At 35.4% G+C, this 14,284-nt stretch overlaps 1 protein-coding gene across 30 annotated transcripts in view; it reads right to left on the reverse strand.

The window, feature by feature from the left end:
• Positions 1 to 14,284, reverse strand: part of LOC136026339 (longitudinals lacking protein, isoforms N/O/W/X/Y-like) — a 170,247-nt gene that overhangs the window by 92,593 nt on the left and 63,370 nt on the right. For 2 of the 30 annotated variants that reach the window (XR_010617272.1, XM_065702779.1), the window contains one exon: positions 12,353 to 13,964. The exons of 21 other annotated variants lie outside the window; for them this stretch is intronic. Coding sequence is in view for 8 of the 9 variants with exons in the window: in XM_065702779.1 (XP_065558851.1) it covers positions 13,657 to 13,964 (308 nt within the window). In the remaining variant the exon portion in view is untranslated. Of the gene's footprint in view, positions 1 to 1,830; positions 2,123 to 4,315; positions 4,538 to 7,560; positions 8,118 to 8,932; positions 9,142 to 9,350; positions 9,872 to 10,461; positions 11,184 to 12,352; positions 13,965 to 14,284 lie in introns of those variants that run through there. 7 more of the 30 variants (XM_065702806.1, XM_065702791.1, XM_065702817.1 and 4 more) reach the window with 7 other exon arrangements.

Here is a 14,284-nt window from a genome sequence, read left to right on the forward strand (position 1 = left end):
TATGGGGGGAGTTTGACGTATATGAAAAGCTTTTTTACCCCCATTAGATGACACAAAGCGTGGTTACAATGCATTTTTATAATTATTTACATTTTGGGTGCGAGTGGGATTCTGAATTTCATAATCACCAGGCTATACCCTAGTATTTGATCTTGAAACATTAGCTATACTTATTAGTATGACCCCATCATGCTCTGATTGAATTAACTTGATCTGACACTTCAATATAACCCCATTCGTAACACTGATATGTCTCTTGTCGTTTCATGAATGATGGAAAGATTATGGAAATACAGCTCTTAAGACAACCGAATTAGCTGCTGATTAAATTGTAATTACAAGAGCCTATTTTTCCATAGATCCCATTAGCATGTTCTTTGGGGGAGATTAATTATTCTGCCTCTCTGAGGTCTAATCTAAAAAGCCCCCCCCCCCCTTTAAATTTTGGTTTCAACCTTTTCAAATTTTACGGATACATTCTCGCCAGGAAAGTATTTAAAAGTATCTTGATACTTGACTTCCATATAAGAAATCTCAATGTCACGATACTCAGCATTAAAGCCACCAGACGGGCCCAACAAGAATTAATAGGATTATTTGATCATAAGGATTGAGCACCATCACACCTATGTGACCAAAATAAAAGTATTGTATACTTGGTGAAAATTGGATTTCTAATTGAGAAAATTTTCATCTGCATCTCATAACACGATATCACACTATTTTTATAAAAGAAGGTAATTGTAGAGTTACCACTTTGTCAATGTACACTACAAGGTAATTATATAGAAATTTCTTATAAAATTACCACCAAAATTTGCACCCTCAGCGGCCTCAAAGGTCTCGTTGAGCACTCAAATTTTCGTATTATTCAATTAATTGTGTCCGGCAGACGTTTTATTTTAGAAGAGGCAGGAGATTCCAGTGTTTTTGAAACGAAAGATGTTTAAGGACCTCTGGCTCTAAAGCTGCTCAATATAATTTTACAATATATGATAGATTGAAGCCGCATTAATTAACTACACAATAACTCTTAAAAATACTTTCTTATTTGGATCCTTAGAGAAAGGATCCAAATAAGGAAAATAAACCAAATTTATAGGTTTAAAATTCTTACTTTCGATCGTCATTAAGATTATTATAATATTAGACTCGCCCTTTTGTTTGGATAAAAATTCTAAACAATATATTGCGTCTCCATACCTAGTGATAAATGAGGAAGATTTCCCACCCCAATTGCATGCGTGAACCCAAAAGGAAAACTTCGGCAAAGGAAAACTTTTCAATGCATCGACCTCCCCCTTAAAGAATGGCTTAGTGTGCATTCATTTGAGTCTTTCAGTACGACACGTCATGGGAGGTTAGCGACCCAGCTGTACCGACTTTTCGTGTGTGAAACATTGATTTTTTCTAGTTTATAACAACCTGGATTCACTCCACCATTTTCCATCTACCCTTATAACAACCTTACACTACAATTACTAAAAGCTTCTTAGCACTAAACATATTCGGATTTTAAGATTTGTAATTGCGGCCGCTTTACAACCTTTTTCTTATTTCTTAGCTTAGAATTAAATAAGAGATTAGAATTTATTAAGCAAATGTCAACCATTAACCATTTTGCACCACTACAACTACTGGCAGTTGTTCACAAAACTCAAGTTGTTCAAAACAAAATTAAATTTTTCAAGCTATTCACCATAAAACACAACAAGTGTGGAAAAAATTTACCATGAAAGGTCTGCAACACTGGCTTCAAAAGAGAAACAGATCCAACTTAAGCCACTTATTCAATATTCTAACCTTTAGTGAGCTTAAAACCAAGAAAAATGAGACAGAGACAATTTATTTTATATCGAACAAAACAAAACACGGACACCTCCACCATGAAGATAGTAAAACTATTGAACAGTGGTATCATTGGGGACCACCGCAGCTAGTTTAAAGTGACGTCTAGCCAGATGAGTTCTCAGTGTGCCACTGCGGGCCGCCTTATAAGGACAAAAGGAGCAGCTAAACTGTCTTGTCACTCCGCACTCAAATTTCTTGTGTCTTCGGAGGGTGCTCGGGTCTGTGTATGCTTTCATACATTTTTCACACTGATGCAATCTCCTACTCGAACCTGTAAACACGAAACGTATAACCAAACTTAATCCAGAAGTTCCAAATATTTTATTCCGACTTTCAGTTTAGAACAGGACTTATAAAAATTAGCAGGATATTACCTTTAGATCAAGGAAAAATTCAGTTTTTCCAAATCTCCTACAAAATCCGCATATTCAGTGAATTTAAGATTAAGTTTAATTAAGATTAAGATTACGTTGATTATTAAGATTATTATTAATAATTAAGATTAAGTTGAATTTTAGATCAGTGAATATAAAGATTAAGAACATAATTCAATGAATTAAGATTTATAATACAATGAACTATTGTTGATATACTGGTTTTCTTCCTATTTAGTGACCAAATACAATAAGTTAATTCTATGAATAACCAGTCTTTGTTATCAACAAACTTAATTTTAATGACCAGCTTCTATTTGAAGCAGGCACAAAGACAAACTATGCAAAATTACAAGAAACTGAACTAAATCATAAAATTACTAGTTTTTGTGTGGGGCTCCCTCTTCCTATTCTTCGTACATGGTAAATTCAATATTGCAATTTTCATTTGCAATTTTAGCTGTCTCAGCTAGCTTTGGCAACTTCCTCCACCCTCCAAAGAGTGGAAGAAGTTTGAATCAAGATGTGTTCAGAGGTGACTTCCACTTTCCAAAAGGAGCCCGAAAAAAAAGGAGGGGTATAGGAACAGTCAAAAGAAGGGCCTGATCAGCAGTAGCAACCTAGTGAGGATACATTCTAACAACCCTTGGAGGACTTATGACAGCAATAAACTATATTACCAAAATAATATCATTCAGAGCGAACAAAACTTAATATTTCTTCAGAAACCTTTTATTTTTTAAAAAGATATAATCAAATATGACAAAGACACTAGATGAACAAAAAAAAAAAAAACACAAACAAAAACATAGTAGCTTATTTCAGAATTACAATATAGTCCAAATTCAAACTTTATTTTGAATTCTCATTACAATTTCCCAGTACAAATTTGACCTAGTTTCTTCTTCCTGAACTCCAGCTCATACATAACTCCCCCCAACCCCAAAAAAAATATTTCGGAGCTCTGGAAGTTTCAACTGAACACATATTGAACGAAGCTCATTAAAACACAAATTGAGTTAATTTCTGGCTTTTCTGGATAGCGTAATGATTACATCTTCAGCAATGGAAACTTATCAGAAGTATTTAGACAAATTGAAAGATATGACTTTTCATAAACGCTAATAAAGCAAAAAAAGGTGGCTTTCTTCTTCAACAACACTGTCTTTTTCAACAACACTTCAATATTTATATATTGAATATACATAGGTACCAATACTCTTCTAATAGGCAGGCTTCTTTTTTTTATATATATAAACGAAAGGAAGGCCATAGATCAAACAAGAAAAGATTTAGATGAGAAATATGGATAAGTAGTTGAGTTAGGTGAATTTATATCCGGAAAATGCCTCCAACTGTCTATTTACACCCCTTCTCCTTCCAATAGCACTGGCCTTTGATAAGCTTGGACTAACTTGTGTAAAAAAATGAGTTTCCAAAAAATGAATTGTGTCAAAAATGAGATTGATCTCCGGCACAAATAAGGCCCCAAGAAAATGCTTTAAGCCTTATATTTTACGATGTTCCCATTTATAAGAGCTTAAATAACGTGGAAAAAAAAATGAAATTTTAAAAGCCTTCAGGGCTGATTCGAACCACAAGTTATGTCCCCGAAGTGCTTTTTCAACTGTTCATCTCCATCCCTTTTCTTTCCTAAGGGCACTGGCCTTCGATAAGCTTAGGATAAATTGTGTCAAAAAGTGAGACTCAAGCTCAAGGTAAGTCAGGTAAGGCAAGCTCAGGTAAGTCTCAAGCTCAAATAATGCCCCATGAAAGTGCTTTGAACCTCATAATTTACTATACTCTGGTTTACAAGGGTATAAACAATCTGAAAAAAAACCCAGGAATTTGAAAACGAAAACCTGATACGGATTTGATCCATAGGAGCTTAAAAACACCCATCGAGCCATAATTTAAGCTCCGGATCTATTCCTGGGATTCTGCTTCCCCTAATTCAACTACTTTTTGCTATGCCGACAAGACACTCGTCTAGAATTTTACCATACATTAATATCCATCACAAAAAGGCTTGGATTTCAGAAAGATGAAATCCCGACCATGAGCCCTGGCTTGTTGGGCCCTCAACATACATTTAATATAGCAGTTCTTGACGGCTTAAAAATAAGGTTTGATGGTATGTCGTCGAAAAGTGTGGGCCTTCAAAGTATCCGGCCTTGCTGTTTTGTAATCACATAATTGACATTGATATTTTTTGTCAACGCCACATTCGTATTTTCTATGTCTTCGAAGGTTACTCCTGTCACTATAACACTTCATGCATCTATCACACTGATGCCATTTCTCCAGGGTACCTGTAAATACGAAAGTATTTATCCTCTTTTTAAGAAAGCAAATTAGGCTCAATGACCAATAATCCCCAAAGCAATCATTACACACCCAAGATACGCATGATTCCTAAAGGATGATAAACTCCAAAAAAAAATGCCTAAGTTAATCTCCGGGTGCACACAACCCAATCTATTGGGGTCCATAAGATTGTTCCATGGGCCAAGGATTGGAGGAGTTGGGGGGAAGTAATATTTCAACAAAGTGGATTCTTATACCCAATTATATGCTTATTTGGCATGTCCTCAAAATTTTCCTTAGGAGAAGAGGGTTGAGGATGATCCTCTCCCTAAACTTACTAAGGGTTGCAATACATCTCATGAATCTTCTCAGAATCACCAACTGAAATTTGGATAGGAAAATCATAGAAGTCAGAAAGGAAGGTTAGGTTAAAATATCCTTTAATTTGTACTTTACATTATGTTGAATTAGGTAAGATAGCCAAGCTCATTGACAGATTATTTAGAAGAGCTTCATCCCCGTCCCACTGTGTGCATTTATGTGTAGAAGGATTACCTAATTGTGCTTGACTGATTCCATCTGGCATGGTAGCGTTGAGCACCAGAAGCCAATCCTTGGTTAGAGTTTACTGAAGTCCGACACATTTGCAAAAATGCTAAGTATATACGAAACACTTGTTTTTTTTTTTGGGGGGGGGGGTCACAAAACAAATGTCTAATTTGAAAATCTTGACGGATATTGTGGAGTTACAAGACAAGACCATATCTAGGGAAGGGGGATCTAGAGGGATCGGGGCTTGAACCCAAACCCCGCCTTTTTTTCAGACACGTAAAAACGCAATTAAGATGTACATAAAAAAATTTTTGATGCGTTTAAAACGTTTTTATTTTTGCAATCCCGCCCTGCCTCGAACAAAAATCGTGGCAAAGGTCTTGTTGCCAGATCTAGGAAATTATCATTGGTGTTTGTGATTCATTGGTCTTCTTACAGATTTATCCGCATTGAATATTTATGCTGATTTTAAATATTTAAGTTTATTAAGTTCAGTTATACCCATCAAAGGTTACGAGCCTGAAAAAATCTGCCTGATTTTCGAAAAAAGGAGGAAAGGCCCATTAAAATTCATATAATCTAAATATAAGTGACATCATCAGCTTCTGTGGATCAGAGCTTTTGCATAGGAGCTTAAAAGCTCCTATGCAAAAATGTTGAATTTTTGTTTTTATTTGTTTTTTCCCAGGGGTGATAGTATCGACCCAGGGAGCCTAAAACATCGGGATAAGGCTCATTCTTACGGAAATTAAAAGTTCTGAGTCCGCTTTAAGTGACCGAAAAAATTGGAGGGCAACTAGGCCCCTCCTACCACAAATTTTTCCCAAAATCGTCCGATCAAAACTCTTGAGATTTCTATTTTGTTCAACATAGTTGAAAGGCCTAATAACGATGTCTTTGGAGATACCATGACGCCCCAGAGCCACAGGGGAAAGGTCTTTAAGTAATAAAATTTGCCCATTGTTTACGTATAGTATTTGTTTAGCATTAGTATTTTTGGAAATATGCATACATTTTTCGGGTGGAGAGGGGAGGACGGATTTTCTTCTGAGGGAGACATTGCGCGGTGAGTTTTAAATAGAGAAAATTTACCAGGGGGTGAACTTTTCAGGGGAAATTGTATAATGGGAGAATTTTCCAGAATTCCTATACGAAATTATTTTGTCTTCCTTTCTCTTTACTGGCTAAATTTTTTCGCTCAGAGGTATTAAGGGTAATTGCCCAAGGCAAATTTTCACCAGGATTGAACTATCCAGAGGATATTTCCGTGGGGACGGGGATTTTTCCGCGGAGATGGAGCCAGATTTCCTGGCGTTATTTAAGAAATGATCAGAAATTAAACAAAAAAAAAACAAGTTTTTTTCAACTGAAAGTGAGAAGCAAAACTAAAGCTTAAAACGAACAGAAATTATTACGTATACGAGGGGGCTACTCCCCCCTCAATACCTCGCTCTTTACGCTAAAGTTTGAATTTTGTCCCAATTCTTTAAAAACTATTCATAAAAAACAAGGGTTGTTTAATTAGAACAATAAGTAACTTTTTTTTTTTTAATGCCAAAAGAATTTAGCATGAAGAGCGAGGTGTTGAGGAAGAAACAACTCCCTCGCATACGTAATAATTTCTATTCGTTTCAAGTTTTAATATTGCTTCTTATTTACAGTTGAAAAAATGGTTTTTATAATTTAAATTAGAAAACAATTCATGAGAAAATCAGCTGGAAAAATAAAAACTGAAATTAAGGCACAGAGGTGAAAGAATCATTCCACTTTTACAAGTTGTTAATTTTCATTATTTTTCATTTCTATATTATTTCAATTATCAGTTCAATCGAATATATCAAATTCGACCGTGGTCTTCTAACGAGAACAAAAAAAAAGCGGAAATACTTTGAACCGCTGTTAACGAAGGAACAATTCTTCGGAACCCCTATAATTCGGCTATGACAAGTCAAAGATGTTGCTTTAGCAATTCAAGAAGCAGGTGTGTGATTTTTTTTTTTTTTTTTTAGAACAAAATCAACTGATTCAGTCTATTTTCCTATATCTTATTAGGTTCTTGAAATAGTTTATAGAAATTGAAATAGCGGACAGAGTTTAAATTAGCAATATCTCTTTTTTACTCCCCAAAAGTATGAGAACAGTGCTTTCCATGGCAAAATGGTTCTGTTGTTTTTTTTTCGAATCTTGAGCGCCTAAATATCTATACTCAATAAACAACAAGTTTTGGTATATGAATATATATGCTGAAAAACAAGTTACTTTGTCGCCTGCGAAATGTATTACACTGAATAACATACCGCCTGTTAAACTACACAAATGAATCGCCTCGTGAGAAACATTCAGCACTTCACATATATTGGCAACTTTGCACATGATATTTCGTCGTCGCATCTTTCAACCAATCCATTCCTGCTATATTCTAAAATATTGATATTTACACCTACCAGTAGGTCTTTTTCTAAATAATTAAACCACATTTCAGCAAGTCGTTTATTTAAGTATTAATAAAATAACAACATTTCACTAAAATCCAGGTAAATTCGAGCCACTTTGTTTCGATGTTTCTCGATAATAAATGTTTTTGAAAGGACACTACTTTATCGACATTCATATAGCATTTTTGGTCACGCTTTCCAGTTCCCAATCTCTAATTGGAAGAATGGACAATTTTTAATTACCCAACAATTCCTATGGTTCTAGGTATGCAAAATATCCCTATTTATTACTACCACCATTCGATTTCATGAATTGAAACAACTGAGAGAAGTATACACACAGTTACGTCAGTTAAGGTGTGAGAAACTTAGCCTACTTGATTCATAGCAAAATTAAATCGTCGGCAAAAATCTCATTCCATTTTATGAAGTTTTTTACAATGAATCTCAAGAGTATATCTTCTAGAAGCAGAGTAGGGGCAATAAGGACACTTGAACTGCCGCGGAACTCCGCATTCATACTTCTTGTGCCTCCACAGATTACGCAGAACACTGTAACTTCTCCAGCAGTCCTGACATGCGTACTGCTTCTTCAAACCTAAAAACACGAAAACAAGTACTTAACAGGCAGAATATTTTAGGCAGAAAAAAATTCCGCTAGAAGTAGAAAATCCTTACTTCGGCTTATCGGATCCTGGGAATAAGCGACCGTCCAATAATATGACAAGAAACCTAGTAACTAGACTCAAAGAAAGTGAAAATGAAGGGATACGTCCTTAGAAACATGTTTAACAACAATGTAAAATACGTTTTAATATGGATCAATCCAATTTATTATCAACAAAGGGACCACGATCTCTTGGAACTAGAATATGGCAGGAAAATCATACAATATCATCAGGGACGAAATTTGGACGGGACTTCTCAGAAAATATTTTGTATGTTAGACTACCTTCGAAATTTCCAACTAGTACAAATACAGTTTCAATCACCTACCAAATCACTAACGTCTAATGTAAATTTTCATTTTTAGACCAATTAATATTTCGGTACTTGTGTATTATAGCGACCACATTGTTGTTCTTTATCTGTTGTAAAAAGCTGTTCCTTCGCGTGCACTCGGAGATAATTAGCTTAGCCTGAGTAAGATAAACTACTACGCAGGTATATTTTAATTAAATATTATAATATATAGAGTTGGTTAGGTATTTAATATAATGCCTTCTGGGCAACTTACTTTCCATACGTAGTTTCCATAATTTTGTTACTAAAGTATATTTACATCACTGCACTTCTTGAGCATGGTCGCTGTAATACATAAGTACCAATATGTCTATAACTGAACTAGTATTGTTAGTCTATGCATTAAGGAATCAAGAATTTAGCCTACTTCACGCAGAGCTACGCAACTGGCGGAAAAGTTCCGTCGGATAAGGCTCATTCCAATTTATGTGTGTATTTACAGTGAATTTCTAGATTGTATTTCCTCGAAGCAGAGTAGGAACAATAGGTACACTTGAATTTCCGTGCTACCCCGCATTCATATTTCTTATGACTCCAAAGACTACGCTGGGCACTGTAACTTCTCGAGCAGTTCTCACACGTGTACTCCTTCTTCCAACCTGGAAACACGAAAAAAAAGCACTTAACAGGCAGAACATACAGTCCAGGTTCGTAAATACTATCTGTTATGTGTATTAATCAATAATTACAGACTAGAATACGTCACCAAATGAATTGGAAGAATTCTGGTCAGTAGATTTAGTGAAATGGCAGGCAGGAGGATTCACTCTTACATTTGAAAAGCCCTGAGCCAAAAAAAAAAACTGAAACATAAATTCATTTGAATCAAATCAATTTATTTTCGATGGAAGGAGTTATTACTCGAACTATGACACGGTTTACCATCACCTTATCATCAAAGACGCCATTAGATTATTAAAAAAGGGAACTTAGCACTTTCATTTGTTTTCCCGGCTTCACAAAGACAGTTCGCAGGCACACAAGGCTACTAACATTCACAATAGCATTTTCTCCGACTGAAGTTTTTTTTACTGTTTAATTGCCACCATGCTATGAACTAATGAACAGCATCAAAATGAGGAAGTCGACAAACCAGCAACAAATAGAGATTATCTAAAAGCAAAACAAATTTGCATCACAGGTCTTATTCCAATTTATGAGTGTACTTATAATGTACCTCGAGAGTATATTTCCTCGACGCGGAGTATGAGCAAAAAGCGCACTTGAACTGTCGTGCAACTCCGCATTCATACTTCTTATGCCTCCAAAGATTACGTACGTCACTGTAACTTCTAAAGCAATTGTCACAAGTGTGCTGCTTCTTCAAACCTAGAAACATGAAAAGAAGAGCTTAACAGGGGAGATGTATTACACCCGTTCATAAATAATTTCTTCAACTGAGTTTTAGAAACCCATTAATATCTTATTATTAAATGTGTAGAGATTGCAGCCCAAAGGATTGCCATAATTCTAGTTAGAAAGTGTAAAGAAACCAAGGAAAATGTTATATATTCAGAATATGAAGAACCAACAGAAAAGACGGGAAAAAGTTAACATTTGATAACGCTGTCTATTTGGGAGACCGAAGCCTTCTATTCACAAGCCCAAACCGGAAAATTTCCTCGAGAAGCTCTATCTCTTTAGTATGCCTAGGAGGATCATGTCTGGACAGTTTCTAGGGTTAAGAAAGTTTGGCTCATAGTCTGTGACAAGGACAGAAATCTTTCAGCACTTAAGAGAATTCTAGCACCTATGAAGGGACAAATAAAAATTCAAGTCTGTCTTATAACAATTAACAGAAATATATTAAATTAAATTTAACTGAACACAAGGTTGGTTTGAACTGAGCAACAATGACCTTTGCATTAGGAACCATAAATCAAGTGAATTAAAAGCAGACATTCTTGTAGACTTCCAAAGAGATGTTTCGAACAACATTCGGAATATCGGTCGTCTTAGCTTTGTAATTGGGTTATTTCAATGGTAGACTAGGATCAAACCTGATTCTCAATCAAATTTTCCACTTGACTCAACAACTGAATGTTTAAATCTTATAACGAAATGTTTCGCTAAACCGGTCAATCCAATCTAAACAAAATATTTTATTTGAGTCTTTAGACAAAAAAGTAATGATTATATTCTGCACATTTCCGGACAAATTTAAACCACTGCTTTCGTTCACATGTTCCGTCGTTAGACTTCAAAGAATTAGTCTTCTGTTTTGTTCTTTGATCCTTCTCACCCTTTCAATTTTCAATCACTCCATATTACTAACGTTTCACATCAAGATTTCTTATTTGTTTATCATTATTATTACACGTGCCCGACTTGACCATCATGCGAATTGGTACTAACAAACAAGAAGTATAATACAAGGATGTTGAATAACCAGCAAGAAATTTTGCCTGTGAAGACTCAAGGCTATATAACTAACGAAAAAAATTTCCGTGCTTGTCGCTTATGAGCTTATGCGTGTATTTATAGTGAATCTCAAGAGTATATTTTCTCGAAGCAGAGTAGGAGCAATAAGCACATTTAAATTGTCGCGGCACGCCGCATTCATACTTCTTGTGATTCCAAAGGTTACGTAGATCCCTGTAGCTTCTGCAGCAGTTCTCACATGGGTACTGCTTCTTCAAACCTAGAAACACGAAAAGAAGTACTTACAGACAGGTTGGATTTTCGATTCATAAATGAATCAACAAATCTATTACTTCAGATTATCAATTGCATTTGAACAATCTTAAGTCAAATGGGATGCGTAAATTTTAATCAACATATAAAATTACTCTCCCTTACAAACCGAAAAATGGCTAGTTCATTAATGGATCCCATAATATGAATAAGTAAACATATACGAGGGTTGAGGGTGGGGTGTTAGCCTTCTTCAATTTTGCAGGATTTGTACTATTTGTCCAATCTACCGTATTTCCGAGTATACTAGCAAATATATTTACGCATACCAAGTCGAAAGATTACTGTTGAGCTTTGTATATGAGTGTACACAGGGAGCTAGACAGACCCATTACCATGGTCAGTCTGGATACAACCAACACCCCCTCCACCCGTAATACCACCAATATGGAGTGATCATATATATATATATATATATATATATATATATATATATATATATATATATATATATATATATATATATATATATATATATATATGCAAAGTACCACTTTCTTTTTACCGGTAATATTATTTTTGTCCTGAGAGCTAACCACAATGAAATGCCCATTCAATATTCACCTTAGAGAACCATAACAGAGACCGCAGCTAAGAAACTTGACCAATGTTAAAACAAAGTCAAGCAACAAGAAATGGCAAAAATTGAATTATGAAGCCAGGGGGATCAAAACAGTAAAACTGAGTGCCTCGAAAGGTGTCACTTATAATACAGAGACAATTGAATAAGGCAAAGTATTCTTCGTTGGAAAAAAGCTGACCATTCCCGCCGTAGACTTTAGAAAATAATTTCATGCTACTAAATTTTTAAACATCAAGAGGTTGTATGAAAAATACATTAAGTGAAAATACTAAGTGTTGAGCAAAAGCAGGTGAAGGTTGATAGTCTATATGAAAAATTATATGTTTGGTCCAGGACTAAGTGAAAGAGACATCCAACTGTTTCGCAGACGTTTTCAAATCTCAAAGCAATGGTCTATCACGGATCCACACGGAAAATCAAGCACCAAGAGGTCAGCAAAAAGTCCACTTCGCTCCTTGCTTTTACAATGGACGGATGGAACACATAAGGAAACAGTCATCTACCAAGCAAAAATAATTACAAGACGACAGAGATAGAAACGATAATTTATTCCAAAACCAAATATACCAAAACAAATACAATCGCCAACTTAATTGCAACTTAAGACAAAACAATCTTCACGTTACTAGCTAATATTTCCCCCAGATTTTCAGTCATTGACTTAGAAGGCTTATACATTCCGAGACCCTTCTATGCTTCCCTCTCTTTTCTTGCACGGAATTCAAATACTCCTTCAAAATCAAATCTAATTATGGGAATATTTTTGGATCCAATTTCTAACGAAAATTTAATAAAAATGTGAGAAATTGATAAAAGGAAACAAAAAAGAATCGTACATCTAAATCCAGCCAAACAATTCAAAGCTTACACCGCCTCCTTGTATTCAATAAATTCTTCAGCATGCATTCTCAAATGTCTCAGAAGAGCGTCCTTCCGTGACAAAAGCAACAAACAACTAGGACACTGAAAACGTTTTTTGATCCCACAGGAACTTCTCCGATGTCTAGCCAAGCTTGAACTTGCATACCGACCACTGAACTTCTTACCACAAATACAGGTTAATTCACCACCTAGAATTAATAATACAAAACGTGAGGAAGCGCATGAGGATTTGACTTTTGACGATAAGATTTTTAACCAGTCCTTGGACTGCAATTACATATATAATATGAGAAAGTGGAGGAGAAACCAAGTCACGTATATTTGCGACAATAATTGTAACTGGACATTTCAGTTACCAAGTCTATTAAAGGAAGGAGACCTTAAAGCTCATGCCCCTTTAAGTCTCTTTGCAGAGCTCCTATATTTTAACCCTTCAATTTTTGAATTAACACCCTGTAATATCTAATATCATCAATGAGTTCGTTGTGCGATATGATGCTAGCTTTACGCTACTTCAGACGACCCTTCGATCCTAAGACTATTCCTGCAATAGCATCCTTACACATTAACTGACTACAAAACTATTTTTGAAGCCTTTTAAATCAAATCATCAGGCAAGAATTAGCCTTACGGTGAATTAACCTCCAAAAGACAAAATACTTGCATGTTGGACTATAAACAGTCTTCGTCTACAAGATTTAAGACATCGTAGACAGAATTAGTGTCATACAGCCTATACCTGAAACGAGCCTACAGACTCTAGGAGACGATTAAATGGTTGTGCTGAGTGAAAGATGGAAGATAAAGGGAGGCTTCTCTAAAAATCTTTGGACGTTTCCAAACCCAAAACCCGTTTAATAGCGTATCTACAGTCAAATTAACAAAAATTGATTTCAAATTCCATAACCACTAAAAAGATACATAAGGCACTTGATTCTCTTCAACAAAGCTTCGACTAATCACTAATATTTGTTGGCCGCCGAGAACGGCCAACAGGGACAAAATCTGGATGAAGTTTTTCCAAATGACGTTTTAAATGGTGGCGTCGTGTGCCGACATACTGGCAAAGAGTACACGGAAAGTTCTTCACATCACTGCCACATTCATAACGCTCATGGCTTAGCAAATTTCTTTTATATAAATAGAATCGGCCACAACGGTTGCAAGAGTACTGTTTAATTAATCCACATCCCGAGATTTGGTGCGTTTGGAGATTTCTCAGATGAGCAAAGGCTTTGCCACAATTAACGCATCTCAACATTCCTGAAATCGGAAAAATAAAAAAAATCAGAAACAAAAGAAAATTCAAAAGCAAACGAAGTTATTGGAAACAAGATTAGCAGATCATCAAGAGACAAAGCCATTACAACTTAACTACATATATAAAAAGTTGTTTGTACTGTTTTTATATTTTATGCACAAGTTTTACTGGTGTAATAAAAAAATATATAATCATAATAGCAATAGAACTTTCCTAACAAACTTCAAAGAATTTGCACCCACTCAAGCAATAGTATCTGTTATGAAGAGTGACGGTACTTTAAGCGTCACAATGGGACAAAAGGCCAAAAATGGCAAATCAA

Source organism: Artemia franciscana, chromosome 4, assembly GCF_032884065.1.
Source record: "Artemia franciscana chromosome 4, ASM3288406v1, whole genome shotgun sequence".
NCBI classification, from domain to species: Eukaryota; Metazoa; Arthropoda; class Branchiopoda; order Anostraca; family Artemiidae; genus Artemia; species Artemia franciscana.